General features: G+C 39.4%; 1 protein-coding gene across 1 annotated transcript; it reads right to left on the minus strand.

Annotated features, from left to right (window-relative positions):
• Positions 1–4,816: 4,816 nt before the first annotated feature.
• Positions 4,817–6,143, minus strand: LOC104249118 (uncharacterized). Its single transcript, XM_070157897.1, has 3 exons — positions 6,012–6,143; positions 5,516–5,776; positions 4,817–5,356 (listed from the first exon to the last, which is right to left on the minus strand). The coding sequence occupies exons 1-3, from the start codon at positions 6,141–6,143 to the stop codon at positions 4,817–4,819; spliced, it is 933 nt and encodes a 310-aa protein (XP_070013998.1).
• Positions 6,144–14,185: the final 8,042 nt, after the last annotated feature.

Here is a 14,185-nt window from a genome sequence, read left to right on the forward strand (position 1 = left end):
ACTCTTGTATCCCATTCACACTCCATTGTTTTTCGGCCATGATTTTTCATTTGTTCAGCCCTTCTCTATAAAGCTCCCTAGACCATTTGACCCCAAACCTAAGCTGGAAGTCGTCTCCTCTTTTCCTTCTTGCCTCATCTTTTAGGTCATCTTCGGGAAAGGTCTCCTCCTCGTCAGACTGGGAGGGACGTGTAGCAGTAGGGTCTAGTCGAGGACGTTTTGCTTGTTGGGTTTAATGATTGGAGGATGCCCTTTTCTGGGTGGAGGTTGTATGTTTCTTGGGAGCCATATCTGCACAAAAATGAAATGAGAGCGACATGGTAGGAAACATTAAAAAAAACAGAAAAACTTAAGAAAAAGTTAAGAATGCGGCAGGTTATGCGGTCGCATAACCACTATACGGACCGCAAACTTGTCGCAAACATGCAAGCTCTTTAAATGATCTAAGTCTGCGATGAGTAATGCGATCGCATAACCACTATGCAGTTCACATAACCATCGCATATCTGGTTGTTCAGAAAACAAAATCACAAAATACGATCGCAAATTCCACTGCAAAGTAGGAAATGCGATCGCAAAATGGTCGTAGAAAGAATGTTATTGAACTGGGTGCTTTGTGTCAGTATGCGGTGACTTTAAGGTCCGCATATCAATTATGCGATCTCAAAGTCACCGCATTTAGTCATCTTCTTCAGCCTACTAGGGTTTGCTTTTATGGAGGAAATGCGGACCGTATTTTGATTATGCGAGCCGAACAATTCACCACTCCCAACGATTTGAGCTCAACCCTCAACAATGGCGGTCCTAAGTTTTACTACCCAGCACCCCAAACATACTTCCCAACCAAAAAGACTATCACAATACGGGCAGATATCTACTACAAAACACAAACAAAAAGAAAATAAAATAGGAAACAACAAAAAAAATGGGGCAAGCAAAAACAAATGTGAAATAAAAGCTTGCCAGAATGAAATTGTGACAAGGAAAACATACCAGTGAAGCACACTTGGGAGATGATTTCACATATGTTGCTTTATGTTCTTGATTCACTAGACTGTTTGCCTTCTCCGTTCTTAGTTTGTTTTTTTCTTTTTCGTTTGATACAAAAATTGTTTTCTTTTGTTTTTCTTTTGGGCATGTTTGAAATGCGAAAAAGAGATGCGAGGGACTTAATTGGGAGGAATGCGACGTGTTAGTCACCGCATAACACCTTACGCGACTGCATAAGTGTTATACGGTGGATTCAGCTTGAGTTGCATGAGGGCCAAAATGTGGTGCACTATGCGATCACATAGTGAAAATGCGGTCCGCAAAGTGCACCACCTTGTCGAATTTTTATCACCAATTTTAGCCAAACCCACTGTCTAGGTTTGCGACCAAAATGTGGTTCGCATAGTGAAAATGCGACCGCATATGTGTAACAAACTTCCCAAGGTGATTTTTCTTCCCTTTCTCATGCAATATTACCTCGTGTTATGATCCTTTGAATCCCCTGCACTCTAACACACACTTTAAATTGCTCAATTAAATCTATCTAACAAAAATTAAAAATTTAAAGGACAAAAAGGGTGTTACCACACATGGGTTGCCTCCCATGAAGCGCTTGACTTAACGTCGCGGCACGACGAAGTTGGCTTTCCTTTTGTTTAACTCATTGGTCGGGCATGGACCATCTTTGAGAGTCAATTATTCCACCAAATGTTTTTCTCCGTCTGTGCCCAAGTAGTGCTTGACTCACTGTCCATTAACTTTGAAAGTCCTAAGCCCATCCTCCGATGCTAATTCCACAGCTCCAAAAGGAGAGACATTGACCACCTTGAACGGACTGGACCATTTCGATTTGAGCTTGCCCAAAAACAATTTTAGCCTTGAGTTGAAGAGCAGAACCAAGTCACCTGACTTGAAATCCCTTTTCAAGATCTTCTTGCCGTGGACGAATTTCATCCTTTCTTTGTACACAGCTGCACTTTCATAAGCATGGAAACAGAATTCCTCCATTTCATTGAGTTGTGTTAACCTCAAATTTGTAGCTTCAACCTAGTCCAAGTTCAACCTCTTTAAAGCCCACGTGGCTTTGTGCTCTAGTTCCATAGGTGACAAGCCTTTCCGAAGACTAACCGGTAAGGAGAAGTGCCATAGGAGTTTTGTACGTCGTACGGTACACCCACAATGCGTCATCTAGTTTCCTTGACCAGTCAGTCCAGTTTTCATTAACAGTCTTTGCTAGAATTCTCTTTATCTCCCGGTTGGAAACTTCAACTTGGCCACTTGATTTGGGATGATAAGGTGCGGCCACCTTATGCTTGACACCATATTTCTCTAGTAGCCCCGTGAAAGCCTTGTTACAGAAATGAGACCCACCATCACTAAGAATGGCTCTAGGAGTGCCAAACCGAGTGAATATGTTTTTCTTTAAGAATGCGGTCACACTTCTCGCCTCGTTGTTTGGTAAGGCAATTGCTTCAACCTATTTGGACACATAGTCCACAGCTACCTAGATATATTTCATCCCACAAGAGCTTACAAAGGGACCCATAAAATCAATTCCCCATACGTCGAAGATTCTATCTCTATCACAAAGTGCATTAGCATTTCATGCCTTTTGGAGATTGATCCCTGCCTTTGGCATTGGTCACAAGCCTTGACCATTTGATTGGCATCATGATAGATCGACGGCCAATAATAACCACATTCAAGCCCCTTAGCCGCCATCTGATTTCTCCCATGGTGACCCCCAACCGGTGAATCATGGCATGCCTTTAGAATTGGCATAATCTTTTATTCTGGAACACACCTTCTGATAACGTTGTCAGCACAAACACGAAACAAGAATGGTTCTTCCCAATAGTATTGACGACAGTCTCTCAAGAACTTCTTCTTTTGATAGGATTCCAATCCCTCCGGAATAAGGTCACTAACCAAGTAGTTAGCAATATCGGCATACCAAGGAGAAAAAGTGCTAGATAGTGCCAATATGTGTTCATCCGGGAATGCATCATTGATTTCAAGATCTCCCTTTGGCCTCCCTACCTCTTCAAGCCTTGATAAATGATCCGCTACTTTATTTTGAGTTCCCTTGCGATCCTTGACCTCGAAGTCAAATTCTTTCACCAACAAGGCCCATCGAATCAACCGAGGCTTTACATCCTTATTTGTCATGAGATAGCGAAGAGCAACATGATATGTGTACACTATCACCTTGGATCCCAACAAATAAGCCTGGAACTTCTCAAAGGAATAGACAATGGCAAGAAGTTCTTGCTCAGTTACTGTGTAATTCATTTGCACCCCATTGAGTGTCTTGCTTGCATAATAGACCGGGTGGAGAACCTTGTTGTGACGTTGACCAAGCATTGCTCTAATAGCTACACCACTGGCATCACATATGAGCTCGAAAGGAAGAAACCAATCGGGTGTGACAATAATAGGTGCAGTGGTGAGACTTTGCTTCAATTCCTCAAAGGCTTTGAGGCATTTGTCGTCAAATACAAGTTTGGCATGTTTCTCAAGGAGTTTGCACATAGGATTTGCAATCTTGGAAAAATCCTTGATGAAACGCCTATAGAACCCGGCATGCCCCAAGAAACTTCGAACACCTCTAACGAAAGTAGGTGGTGGAAGCTTGGAAATAATCTCGATCTTTTCCCAGTCTACCTCTATGCCATGTTTTGAAATTTTATGCCCCAATACAATACATTCATCCACCATGAAATGGCATTTATCCAAGTTAAGCACAAGGTTGGTCTCTTCACATCTCTTAAGCACTTGTCTAAGATTGTTAAGACAGTGCTCAAAAGAGTCATCTACCACTAAGAAGCCGTCCATGAAAACCTCTAAAAAATCTTCCACCATGTCGAAGAAAATGGACATCATACATCTTTGAAAAGAAGCCGGAGCATTGTACAAACCAAATGGCATACGACTAAAAGCAAAAGTTCCATAAGGGCAAGTGAATGTTGTCTTCTCTTGATCCTCCAATGCGATGTGGATTTGGTTGTAACTGGAATATCCATCAAGAAAGCAATAGAATGACCTTCCCGCTAGCCAATCAAGCATTTGATCAATAAAAGGCATAGGGAAATGGTGTTTGCATGTGGCACTGTTGAGCTTCCGGTAATCCATACACACCTTCCATCCGGTCACCTTTATTGTAGGGATGAGCTCATTTTTATCATTTTCAACCACAGTCATGCCTCCCTTTTTCGGCACACATTGCATCTGGCTCACCCAAAAACTATCGGCAATGGGATAGACTACCCCGATATCCAATCACTTGATGATTTCTTTCTTTACCACCTCTTGCATGGACGGGTTCAACCGTTGTTGATGATCCACATTTGGTTTCCTCTCGCTCTCCAATTGGATCTTGTGTTTGCAAATTCCGGGGGGGATCCCTTGGATATCTGAAATTGTCCATCCAATAGCTTGCCTATGCTCCTTCAAGACTTCCAACAATTGTTCTACCTGCACATCATTCAACAAAGAAGAAACGATTACCGGTAAAGTATCATTTGAGCCAAGAAATTTATACCTCAAGTGTGGTGGAAGTGGTTTGAGCTCTAATTGTGGTGGCTCAATAATAGAAGTCTTTGCAGAAGGAGTGGCTCTATTCTCCAAGTCAAGAGAGAGCTTTGTCGGAGCATAAGTGTAGTACCCAAGCCCCTCCAATGCATTTACCGATTCCATATATCCTTCCATATCTTCACCATCAAAGTTCACCAAAATAGCCGTCAACGCCTCACCAAGGCATTATTCTTCCATCTTCATTTCAACCGCATCTTCAACTTTATCAACAACATCAATCACCGAGATGCTCTCATATCCATGTTGTAGTTTCATACCCTTGCTTGCTTTGAAATGTGACCTCTTCATCATTCACGTGAAATTTGATCTCATTCCATTCCGAATCCATTAGTGCTCTTCCTGTGCCTAGGAATGGTCTCCCTAAAATGATAGGGATCTCTTTGTCAACCGCACAATCAAGAATTACAAAATCGGCGGGTAAATGAATCTTTCCCACTTTAACAAGTACATCATCAACAATTCCCACCGGTCTCTTTATGGAACGATAGACCATTTGCAATCTCATACTTGTAGGCCTTGGCATACCTAACCCTGCTTTCTTGTAAATGGCAAGAGGCATGAAGTTGATGCTAGCCCCATTATCACAAAGGGCTCTTACAAAATCATGTGCCCCAATAGTACAAGGAATGGTGAAAGCTCCCAGGTCTTCTTTCTTTTGAACGGTAGATGTTGCAATGATGGAACTAACCCGGTGAGTCACATTCACCACTTCTTTTTTTGTGGTTCTCTTCTTGGTGATCAAATCTTTCAAATATTTAGCAAAACCCGACATCTCTTGAAATACTTCCACAAATGGAATATTCACCGATAATTGCTTGAGAATGTCATAGAACTTTTCGAGTTTGCTATCATCAACCTTCCTAGAAAGTCTTTGAGGGAATGGAGGAGGAGGTCTAGGAATAGGTCGTAGAGTTTTTGGTGTCTCTTTTACCTTTTCCTTTACCTCGTCCCGGTTTTCTTGTTGCACTTTCAACTCTTCTGGAACCTTTTCAACTTCAACACCCCTTGGCTCTTTAACCTCAACTTCATGTTTGGACTCTTCAACTTTAACCACTTGTTCACTCCCTCCTTGTAGTACCTTCCCACTCCGAGTAGTAATCGCCATAACATGAGAAGTTGGACCATTCCCACTACCCTTGGGGTTCGCAATTGTGTCACTTGGAAGTGTCCCTTTTTGCTTCGGATTTTGTTCCTAGAGAGGTCTCTCATTTGCATCTCCAATTTTTGAATGGATGCGGTAAGAGAACCAACAAGCTTGGTCATATTCCTCATATAAGGGTCGGACTTCTCTTGATTTTGGAATACCCGTTCAAGCATGTCTTCCAACTTAGACTCACTTGAGGAACCTTGATTTGAATATTGGCCCTTTGGAGGAACATAAGGGTTTGAACTTTGATTTGGGAAGTTGTTGTTGTTGTTCCAATTACCTTGATTAGAGCCGCCTTGGTCACTTCTTCACTGTTGGTTGCCTTGCCCTTACGAGTGAGGCGTCCATTGATTTTGATGTCCTTGACCTTGGTATTGTTGCCTTTGATATCCTCCTTGTGAGTTGTTGACATAGTTTGCCTCCTCAAAGTCCTCATTTGATATGGGTTGCACATCTTCCACCACATTTACTTTCTTCCTTTGGCTTTCTGTGAACATCTTTGTCAACATATTGACATTTGTGGCAAGCCCTGCAATCACTTGATCCCTCTCTTGGTTTTACTTGATCATGGTGGTCAAGGAAGAAGACCCATATGCAATTCCACTTGTGGTGTCCTATGAGTGCCATGCTTGATTATGCTTTACCATTTTGTCAAGTATTTGTGTGACCCTTGCGAATGATTTGTCCATGAAAGATCCGTCAACTGCATTCTTGGCTGTAGATTGGTTCATAGGATCCAAGCCCATGTAGAATTTTTCCAATAAGATAGAATCCGAAAAACCATGGTTGGGAGACCTCACCAAATATAACTTGAACCGATCATATGCCTAATGTAGATGTTCTCCCGGTACTTGCTTGAAAAAGAAAATTTTATCCCGAAGCTCAGACTTCTTACTTTGTGGGAACCATTTAGCTAAGAATGCCCGGACAAGTTCAGGCCAAGAATGAATGGAGTTTGGTGGCATATTCTGAAGCCATTTCCTTTCGTCCGCAGCTAGTGAGTACTTGAAGCACCTCAACCTTAGAGCATCATCTGAGGCGTTGTTCTGCTTATGCATCACACACACACCCAAGAAGTTTCTAAGATGTTGTGTCGGATCATCATCAATGGAATTCCTGAAAAATCCCTCTGCTTTGAGCATAAGGATTAAACCATGTTCCACTTTGAAGGTTGCAGCGCCAACGGTCGGAGGTACAATAGCATTTGTATCCTCAATGTACTCCTCTATGTCTGCAAAATGATTTTCTTCCATTTCCGCCTCTATTTCTTCTTCATATTTGGCCATGTTTTCCTATCAACACCATGCAAAACAAGCAAAGTGTGATGGAATAGACTAAGACGTAAAGTAAAGCACACACTAGTTAGTAATTTCAAAACCATATTCCCCGACAATGGCGGCAAAATTCGATACGCTCAAATTACACTTTAATTAAATAGTGTAAGGCGGTCGGTGTTAAATATAATAACCCAACAAGGTTGGGGTCGAATCCCACAGGGAATAGGTGTGAAAAGGTTACTCAAATAGTGTGTTACTTGACTAAAGTCGTAATTCTATTCGGTTAATGGTAACAAGAGTATGAATTGAGTTTGGTTTGAAGAAATAACTAATTGTGATATTGAGAATGTAAATAATTTGATTAAAGAAACCAAAGTTGTGTCCCCTTCAATGAAGGTAATGCTATCGGTGTTAATATGATATATTTCTAATGGAAGGTTCTTTTGATACGCAAATAATTTCTAATGACTACCCAATATTTTTCAATAGTTGGGTAGTATTTCCTCTTTACGATTTTTTTCAAATATAAAAGAGTTGCAATTAAGAATAATCAATATATGCCAAATAAAATCCACTTATTCCTAAGTGATTCTATTAAACAAGGTTTAAAGCCTTGAGTCTTTGATATTTACTTCTACTAAATTCCAACCCACTTTTCCAAGAAAATTAAGAATTTAATGGCACTTGTTAATGTTTGCAACCACCAACAATAAATGAAAAATGAGAAGTAAATAAATATCAACCAACCATTATACATATATTCAATGTTGAACACCCATTAACGTAACACCCATTTAGGGTCCACAACCTTAGTATTTAAAGTTAGCTACACATACTAAAATACAAAAGGAAGGGAATATTTAATGCCATAAAGCTTACGAACTAAAAGATTCTTGACCCAAAAGCTTCCAAAAGAGAGGAATATTAAAGCCTTGGATTGTAGCTCCAAAATCAGACAAGATGCCCCCATAAAACGCCAATAAATCTATTTATAGTGGGTCAAAACTCGAGACAAAATTTGGACAAAAATACCTTTTCTAGTTAAATATGCGACCGCATATCTGTCGCATAACAGACATAAGACTATTTTGCATTTGAGTAATACCATAAAGTAAACTCTTTTCAACTTTCGTATTTTTCTGAGACCCATGAACAGATGATAGAATATTATAACACATGGAAATTCAAGAACATAGATATCTCTAATAATTCTATGAATAGAGACATTTATGGAATTTGTGCATATGCTCGTCTCATTTGTGTCGTATTGATCATGCCATAAGAAAGAAAGGATAGCCTTAACATACCTGGAATAGGAAAAAAATTGTATGATATTATTGGAAAAGGTTGCACCGTACTCTTTAAGAGTCGCAAAATCTCACGTTGCTAATTGTGCTAAGAACCTCGTTAGATATTGGTTGAAGAAATCAGATTATCAATGTAATGTTTAGAATTTTGAGTGAAGTGTTTTGAGAATGAAATGTATTGAAAGCTTATAAGAATGGCTAACTTCTGATTATAGTATTTGATATAGAAAATATTTGAGTGCCAAGCTTCATCCGTAATCTTTTTTTAGGCAAATTTATGCACTTTTCTCATAATCATCCTTGTAAGCCACCAACTCCTATACACATGCCACATGGTATGTAAGTGAATAGTCATCATATGGGATTTATATGGCTTCCACATCATGCTTAATAATTATCCAAATCATTACTCCCTCTGTTCCAGTTTATGTGAATCTATTTCTCTTTTGGTCTGTTCCAAAAAGAATGATCCCTTTCTAAATTTGGAAACAATTTAGCTTAAACTTACAATTCTACCCTTAATGATAAGCTTTTATAACCACACAAATTCTCTGTGCCCATTTGTAATTTGTCTAGGACCATAAATTCCAAAAGACTTCATTTTTTCTTAAACTTCGTGCTCAGTCAAACAGGTTCACATAAAATGGAACGGAGGGAGTATTAATTATCAACTTCTTTAATTTACTTGGTAATTCTCCACTAATCCAATACTTAACCAACTAACCAATTATTCACATAATTAAGAATTGTCTCGAATTACTTAAAATACTACTCCTTTTTAACATACATTGTACACCTTATGGTCATGTAGTACCTTGTATGGCACTAGTCCATAAATATCGGGTATTTTAGCTCGGGCCGTACTTTATCCCAAAATGTCAAACTTTGATGAAAATTCATTTTATTTGACTTGCTTCCCCTTTCACCTTCACGAATTTACTCATCACTTGTGAAATAGCATAATCCTTATAATCTCCAAATAATCTTTTACTTGGACTGATGTCAATTACCTTACAACAAATTCAACGTACAATACCACAGGGTGCAACATCATCGTAACATAATATTGCGAAGCGTAACATCACCGTAATGTAATACTGTAGGGTACAATATTGTCGTAACTTAATACATCGAAGCATAATACCATCGTACTGTAATACTAGGGGGCGTAATATTATCGTAATATAATACTGCAGGACGTGACATCATCATAATATTGTGGGGTGTAACACAGGAGCCTGGACTCCGGCTGGAACTGCTGGTGGCACATCGGTGGCAGCTCGCATGGGTGCTCTGGCTGCACCACGTGCACGTCCTCGGCCTCTACCCCGGCCCCAACCTTTGACGGGTCCAGTAGGGGTTGCGGGTGCCTGATCATCTCTGATAGCACGTGTCCTCACCATCGGCTAGAGAATAGAAGACCGAAGTTTAGAATTGTGATAACAAAAATCTCGCATGACAATGAAATCAAAAGAAGTGGAATTTTCCTAACAGTTACATAGTCTCTCGTAGATAAGTACAGATGTTTCTGTAGCGATCCGCGATACTCTAATAAACCAGCTTGTAATTCATGACTCTTATAAATCTAGAGATCTTTTACCAACTTGTGACGACCCAAGTTATCCACATGAACTGTCATGACGGCACCTAGTCTCTACGACTAGGTAAGCCTAACAATTTCGGAAAAAAGAAGCAAAATGCCGAAAAACTAATAAAAACTAAAGATAAACAAATATAGAAGTGTTTAATATGTCGCTCGGCATATACCAATACAAGATCTCAAAAACTAAACAATTCCCAAAACCCAGAATCTCATGAAATCACAAGCTATGAGTACTACATTGTGCTCTAACTCTAGAATGCCTAAATCAAGATAAATACATAAGGGCTAAAACTATAAGAGAGAGTGGAAAGGGACTCCTCGGTCTGCGGAGGCGGCAGATATACCTTGAAGTCTCTGGAGGAACGCCTTGCCTCTAGGGTAGTAGGACTCAGTCGAAGTACCTAGATCTGCACATGAAAAATATGCTAAAAAAGGGCATGAGTACACCACAGCGGTACTCAGTAAGTGTCAAGCCTAACCTCGGTCGAGTAATGACGAGGAAGGTCAGGGCCCTACTCATTATAGCTGGAAAATGAGGTAAAACAGTATAGAATATGACAATATAATTAAATTCTAACAATAAGAAATAACACATGATAATAAGAATGACAACAACTATAACAGAGACAAAATAATCACAAAAGGAATACCGCTCAACACAGAGATAACAACCGGAATCTCTCAGTATCCCGAGGATCTCTTAGTATCCTCAATATGTGTGTTGGGATCTCTCTGTATCCCGAGGATCTCTTAGTATCCTCAATATATATACTGGGGATCTCTCGGTATCCCAAGGATATCTTAGTATCCTCAATATACGTGCTAGGATCTCTCGGTATCCCCCATTACAGTCCAAATCAATATATATGCTAGGGATCTCCCGGGATACTGTCCCGTAGTCCCAAAGTAAACACACAACAGCAACACGAAGAATACCTAATTAAATTCAATCTCATACCAAGGTAAAACAGGTATTTCTAACCTAGTATGCTACACATAATACAAATAAGGCAGTTTGAGCAAGTAAACTAATTAAGTCAATTAGACATGCTTCCCTAAGCTAATAACATGCTTAAATTGCAAGTAGTATAAATAAGAAAGGAAACACAATTAAAGTTACTTAATGAAAATAGGATTTTCAACAATTAGCACAAGTACACACTCGTCACCTCACGTACAAGGCATTTCACATATCAACAATACCAAATTCTAAGGGGAGTTCCCCCACACAAGGTTAGGCAAGCCACTAACCTCGAACCGGCTCAAAATCAACCCGAAACCACGTTCTTGCCACGAGTACTCGACTCCAAATGGCCCAAATCTATTCAATTAAATTGCTTAATGTAAATATAACTTCAAGTAATTGATTCCACAAATAAATTCTAAGCTAATACGCGAAAATAGGTAAAATGACTAACCCCACCCCCGGGGCCCACGTCTCAAAATCGGAGAAAATTTATATTTTCAGAATCCTCATACTCTAACGAGTTCAGTCATACCAAAAGTACCAAAATCGGACCTCAAATGGTCAATCAAATCATCTCTCAAAGCTCTCTAATTAACCAAGCCCTAACCCCCAATTTACCACTGATTTTCCTTCAAATTTCATGGTTAGAACAATAAAAATCACCATAATAACGAGCTTAGGAACCAAGGACCTAACCTCAATGAATCCCTCTAAAAATCTCCCTTGAAATGGCGCCCAAAAACTTCACCCCGAATGAAATATTGAGAAAAATGACCAAAAATCGCGAAGAGTGAAATATATACCTTCTGACCCAGGGATCTTTTCTCGCTTCTGCGGTGTCCCAAAAGCACATGCGGTCTTTTCTCGCTTCTGCGGTCCCGCTTCTACTGTCTAACCCACCACACCTGCGGTTTTCACTTAAAGGTCTGGTACCGCACCTGCGGTTACTCTCTCGCACTTGCGCCATCGCAAATGCGTCCATATGTCCGCTTCTGCAGCTCTGACTGACTCACCTCTTGGCCTCTTCTACGGCTTTCTTCCGTATATGCGGGAGTCGTACCTGCGGCCTTGCAACCGCAGATGCGGTTATGACAGCAACCATAAAACTTCAGCTGCCAAACTCAACTCCAAACCTCCCGTCATCCATCCGAAATCACTCCGAGACCCCCGGGACCTCAACCAAAAGTACAAACAAGTCATATACCAATATCCAAACTTATACAAATCTTCAAAACACCTCAAACAACATCGAATCAACCAATTAACATCGGATCCAAGCCGAAGAACTTCAAAAACTCTCGTATTACGCTTTCGATCAAAAAGTCTATCAAACCTCGTCCGAATGACCTGAAATTTTGTACACATGTCACATTCAACACTACGGAGCTACTTCAACAATCGGAATTCCATTCCAACCCTTATATCAAAATCTCACTATCAAACCGGAAACTTCAAAAATTCAACTTTCGGCATTTCAAACCTAAATAAGCTACGGACCTCCAAAACACAATCCGAACACACCCCTAAGCTCAAAATCACCCAACGAAACCAATAGAACCAACATAATTCCATTCCGAGGCCGTCTTTACACTTCTCTGACTATGATCCAAATTATAAAGCTTAAAGTCTCATTTAGGGACTAAGTGTCCCAAAACTCTCCGAAATTCCAAATAAATCCTCCCGGCAACTCACAATAGAAGAAACAAACACGGGGAAAGCAGTTAATAGGGGATCGGAGCGTTAATTCTTAAAACGACCAATCGTGTCGTTACAAAGTTGTAATTCTTTTTATGTCAATATGATAAAATAATATATATTTTTAAATGTTAATCAATTTTTTACCATTTGATTCTTAAATAGTAAAATGCGTCGGATGGATGGATAATGTGTCTGTGACTATATATATATATATATATATTTCTATTTCTACATATGTAGAACCGCTTGGAAGCAGGTCAGGGTCGTCATGCCTGCTTCCCAAGGGCTACTTTAGTCTTTTTGTAAGTTTTACTAATAGCTAACACATATAGAGTAAATCTGACAGGTGGTGAGATTTAATCCATCCCTATGATATCGATTAATACCTCTATCTGTTTATCCTCTTTCTTTGTCTGTTTCATGTTCAGTTTTCTTTGTATCTCACAACGTCACACCTCCTTTTTCCACCCGAGGGGGATAGGAGAGTTTTTTCAATTAAAGTGACATTAATCGAAATGTGGTTATTTTATTTAATTCAGAGTCGCCACTTGGAATAATTTATGGTGTCCCAAGTCACCGGTTTATTTAAAATCCCAAATCGAGGAAATTGACTCTATTTTACAGTCCGTGAAATACAAAATTCAGGTAAGGAATTTAGTTAACTCAGGAGAAGGTGTTAGGCATTTCGGGATTCTATGATTTTAGCACGGTCGCTCAACTATTAATAATTGGCCTAATTATCTAATTTCTTACATGTTTAGAACCTATTGTGCATTTTTAACTTTATAACCACTTTTATTTATTTATGAAATTATTTCTGGAACAAGTCACGATGTCGTACACTTGTCATTTTTGTACACATTGTAAACCGCGCCACATGAAATGCATCCGCGATTTATGACATATTTATTTTTATTCTTGTTCGAAGTTGTGATCGGGTCACATGAAATGTGTACCCGAATTAGGGATTATGTATCACGACTATGTCACAAGAACCGTACATATAGCCGTGATGATTTTATTAATCGCGCCTAAAGCAAGCTACGAATGTTCATAATTATTCTTAAAGCTAATTTGAGATTATTATAAGGCCATGGATTATGGAAGAGTGCGGGATAGTGAATTATGGAAGTCCTTTATCAAAAAAGTGTATGTGAGGAGATGAATTATTAGCGCTTGACTCTTGATGAGTATATTAGAGCTAACTGAAGCTAATTGCTAACATATATAAAAGGACAAAAAAATGGAAGTCTTAAATCATCTAAGGAATTTACGTTAAACAACGAAAATGGTTTGGCAAGTTGTTTGACGGCCTACTATTAATTAAGTTGTGCTTAAAATATTGGACCCATTTCAATGCCACAGAGAATTTAACAATCAACAAAGCAATATAAGCATCTTTCAACATAGATATACACTAACCCCATACGTTGCCATTTCGAGAATAGATCAGATTTAACGTAACAAGGCATTTTCAAGCGTTTAGGTGAATAATCTTCGCGAATTTCATAAAATAACACCGTCCAAACAACTATTACATCATTTGAAATTAGAAATCATACCTTGGCCATAAATCCAAAAGACCAAATAAAGGCTTCAATA

This window comes from Nicotiana sylvestris, chromosome 9 (assembly GCF_000393655.2).
Source record: "Nicotiana sylvestris chromosome 9, ASM39365v2, whole genome shotgun sequence".
In the NCBI taxonomy this organism is placed as follows: Eukaryota; Viridiplantae; Streptophyta; class Magnoliopsida; order Solanales; family Solanaceae; genus Nicotiana; species Nicotiana sylvestris.

Excerpts from the sequence above, each read along its gene's own strand:
- LOC104249118 (XM_070157897.1), bottom strand. The coding sequence starts at position 6,143 with ATGTCAACAACTCACAAGGAGGATATCAAAGGCAACAATACCAAGGTC. Across the intron at positions 5,777-6,011 it reads CCAAGGCGGCTCTAATCAAG|GAACAAAATCCGAAGCAAAA; the intron begins GTAATTGGAACA and ends AGACCTCTCTAG. Across the intron at positions 5,357-5,515 it reads GGGACGAGGTAAAGGAAAAG|ATGTCGGGTTTTGCTAAATA; the intron begins GTAAAAGAGACA and ends GTATTTCAAGAG.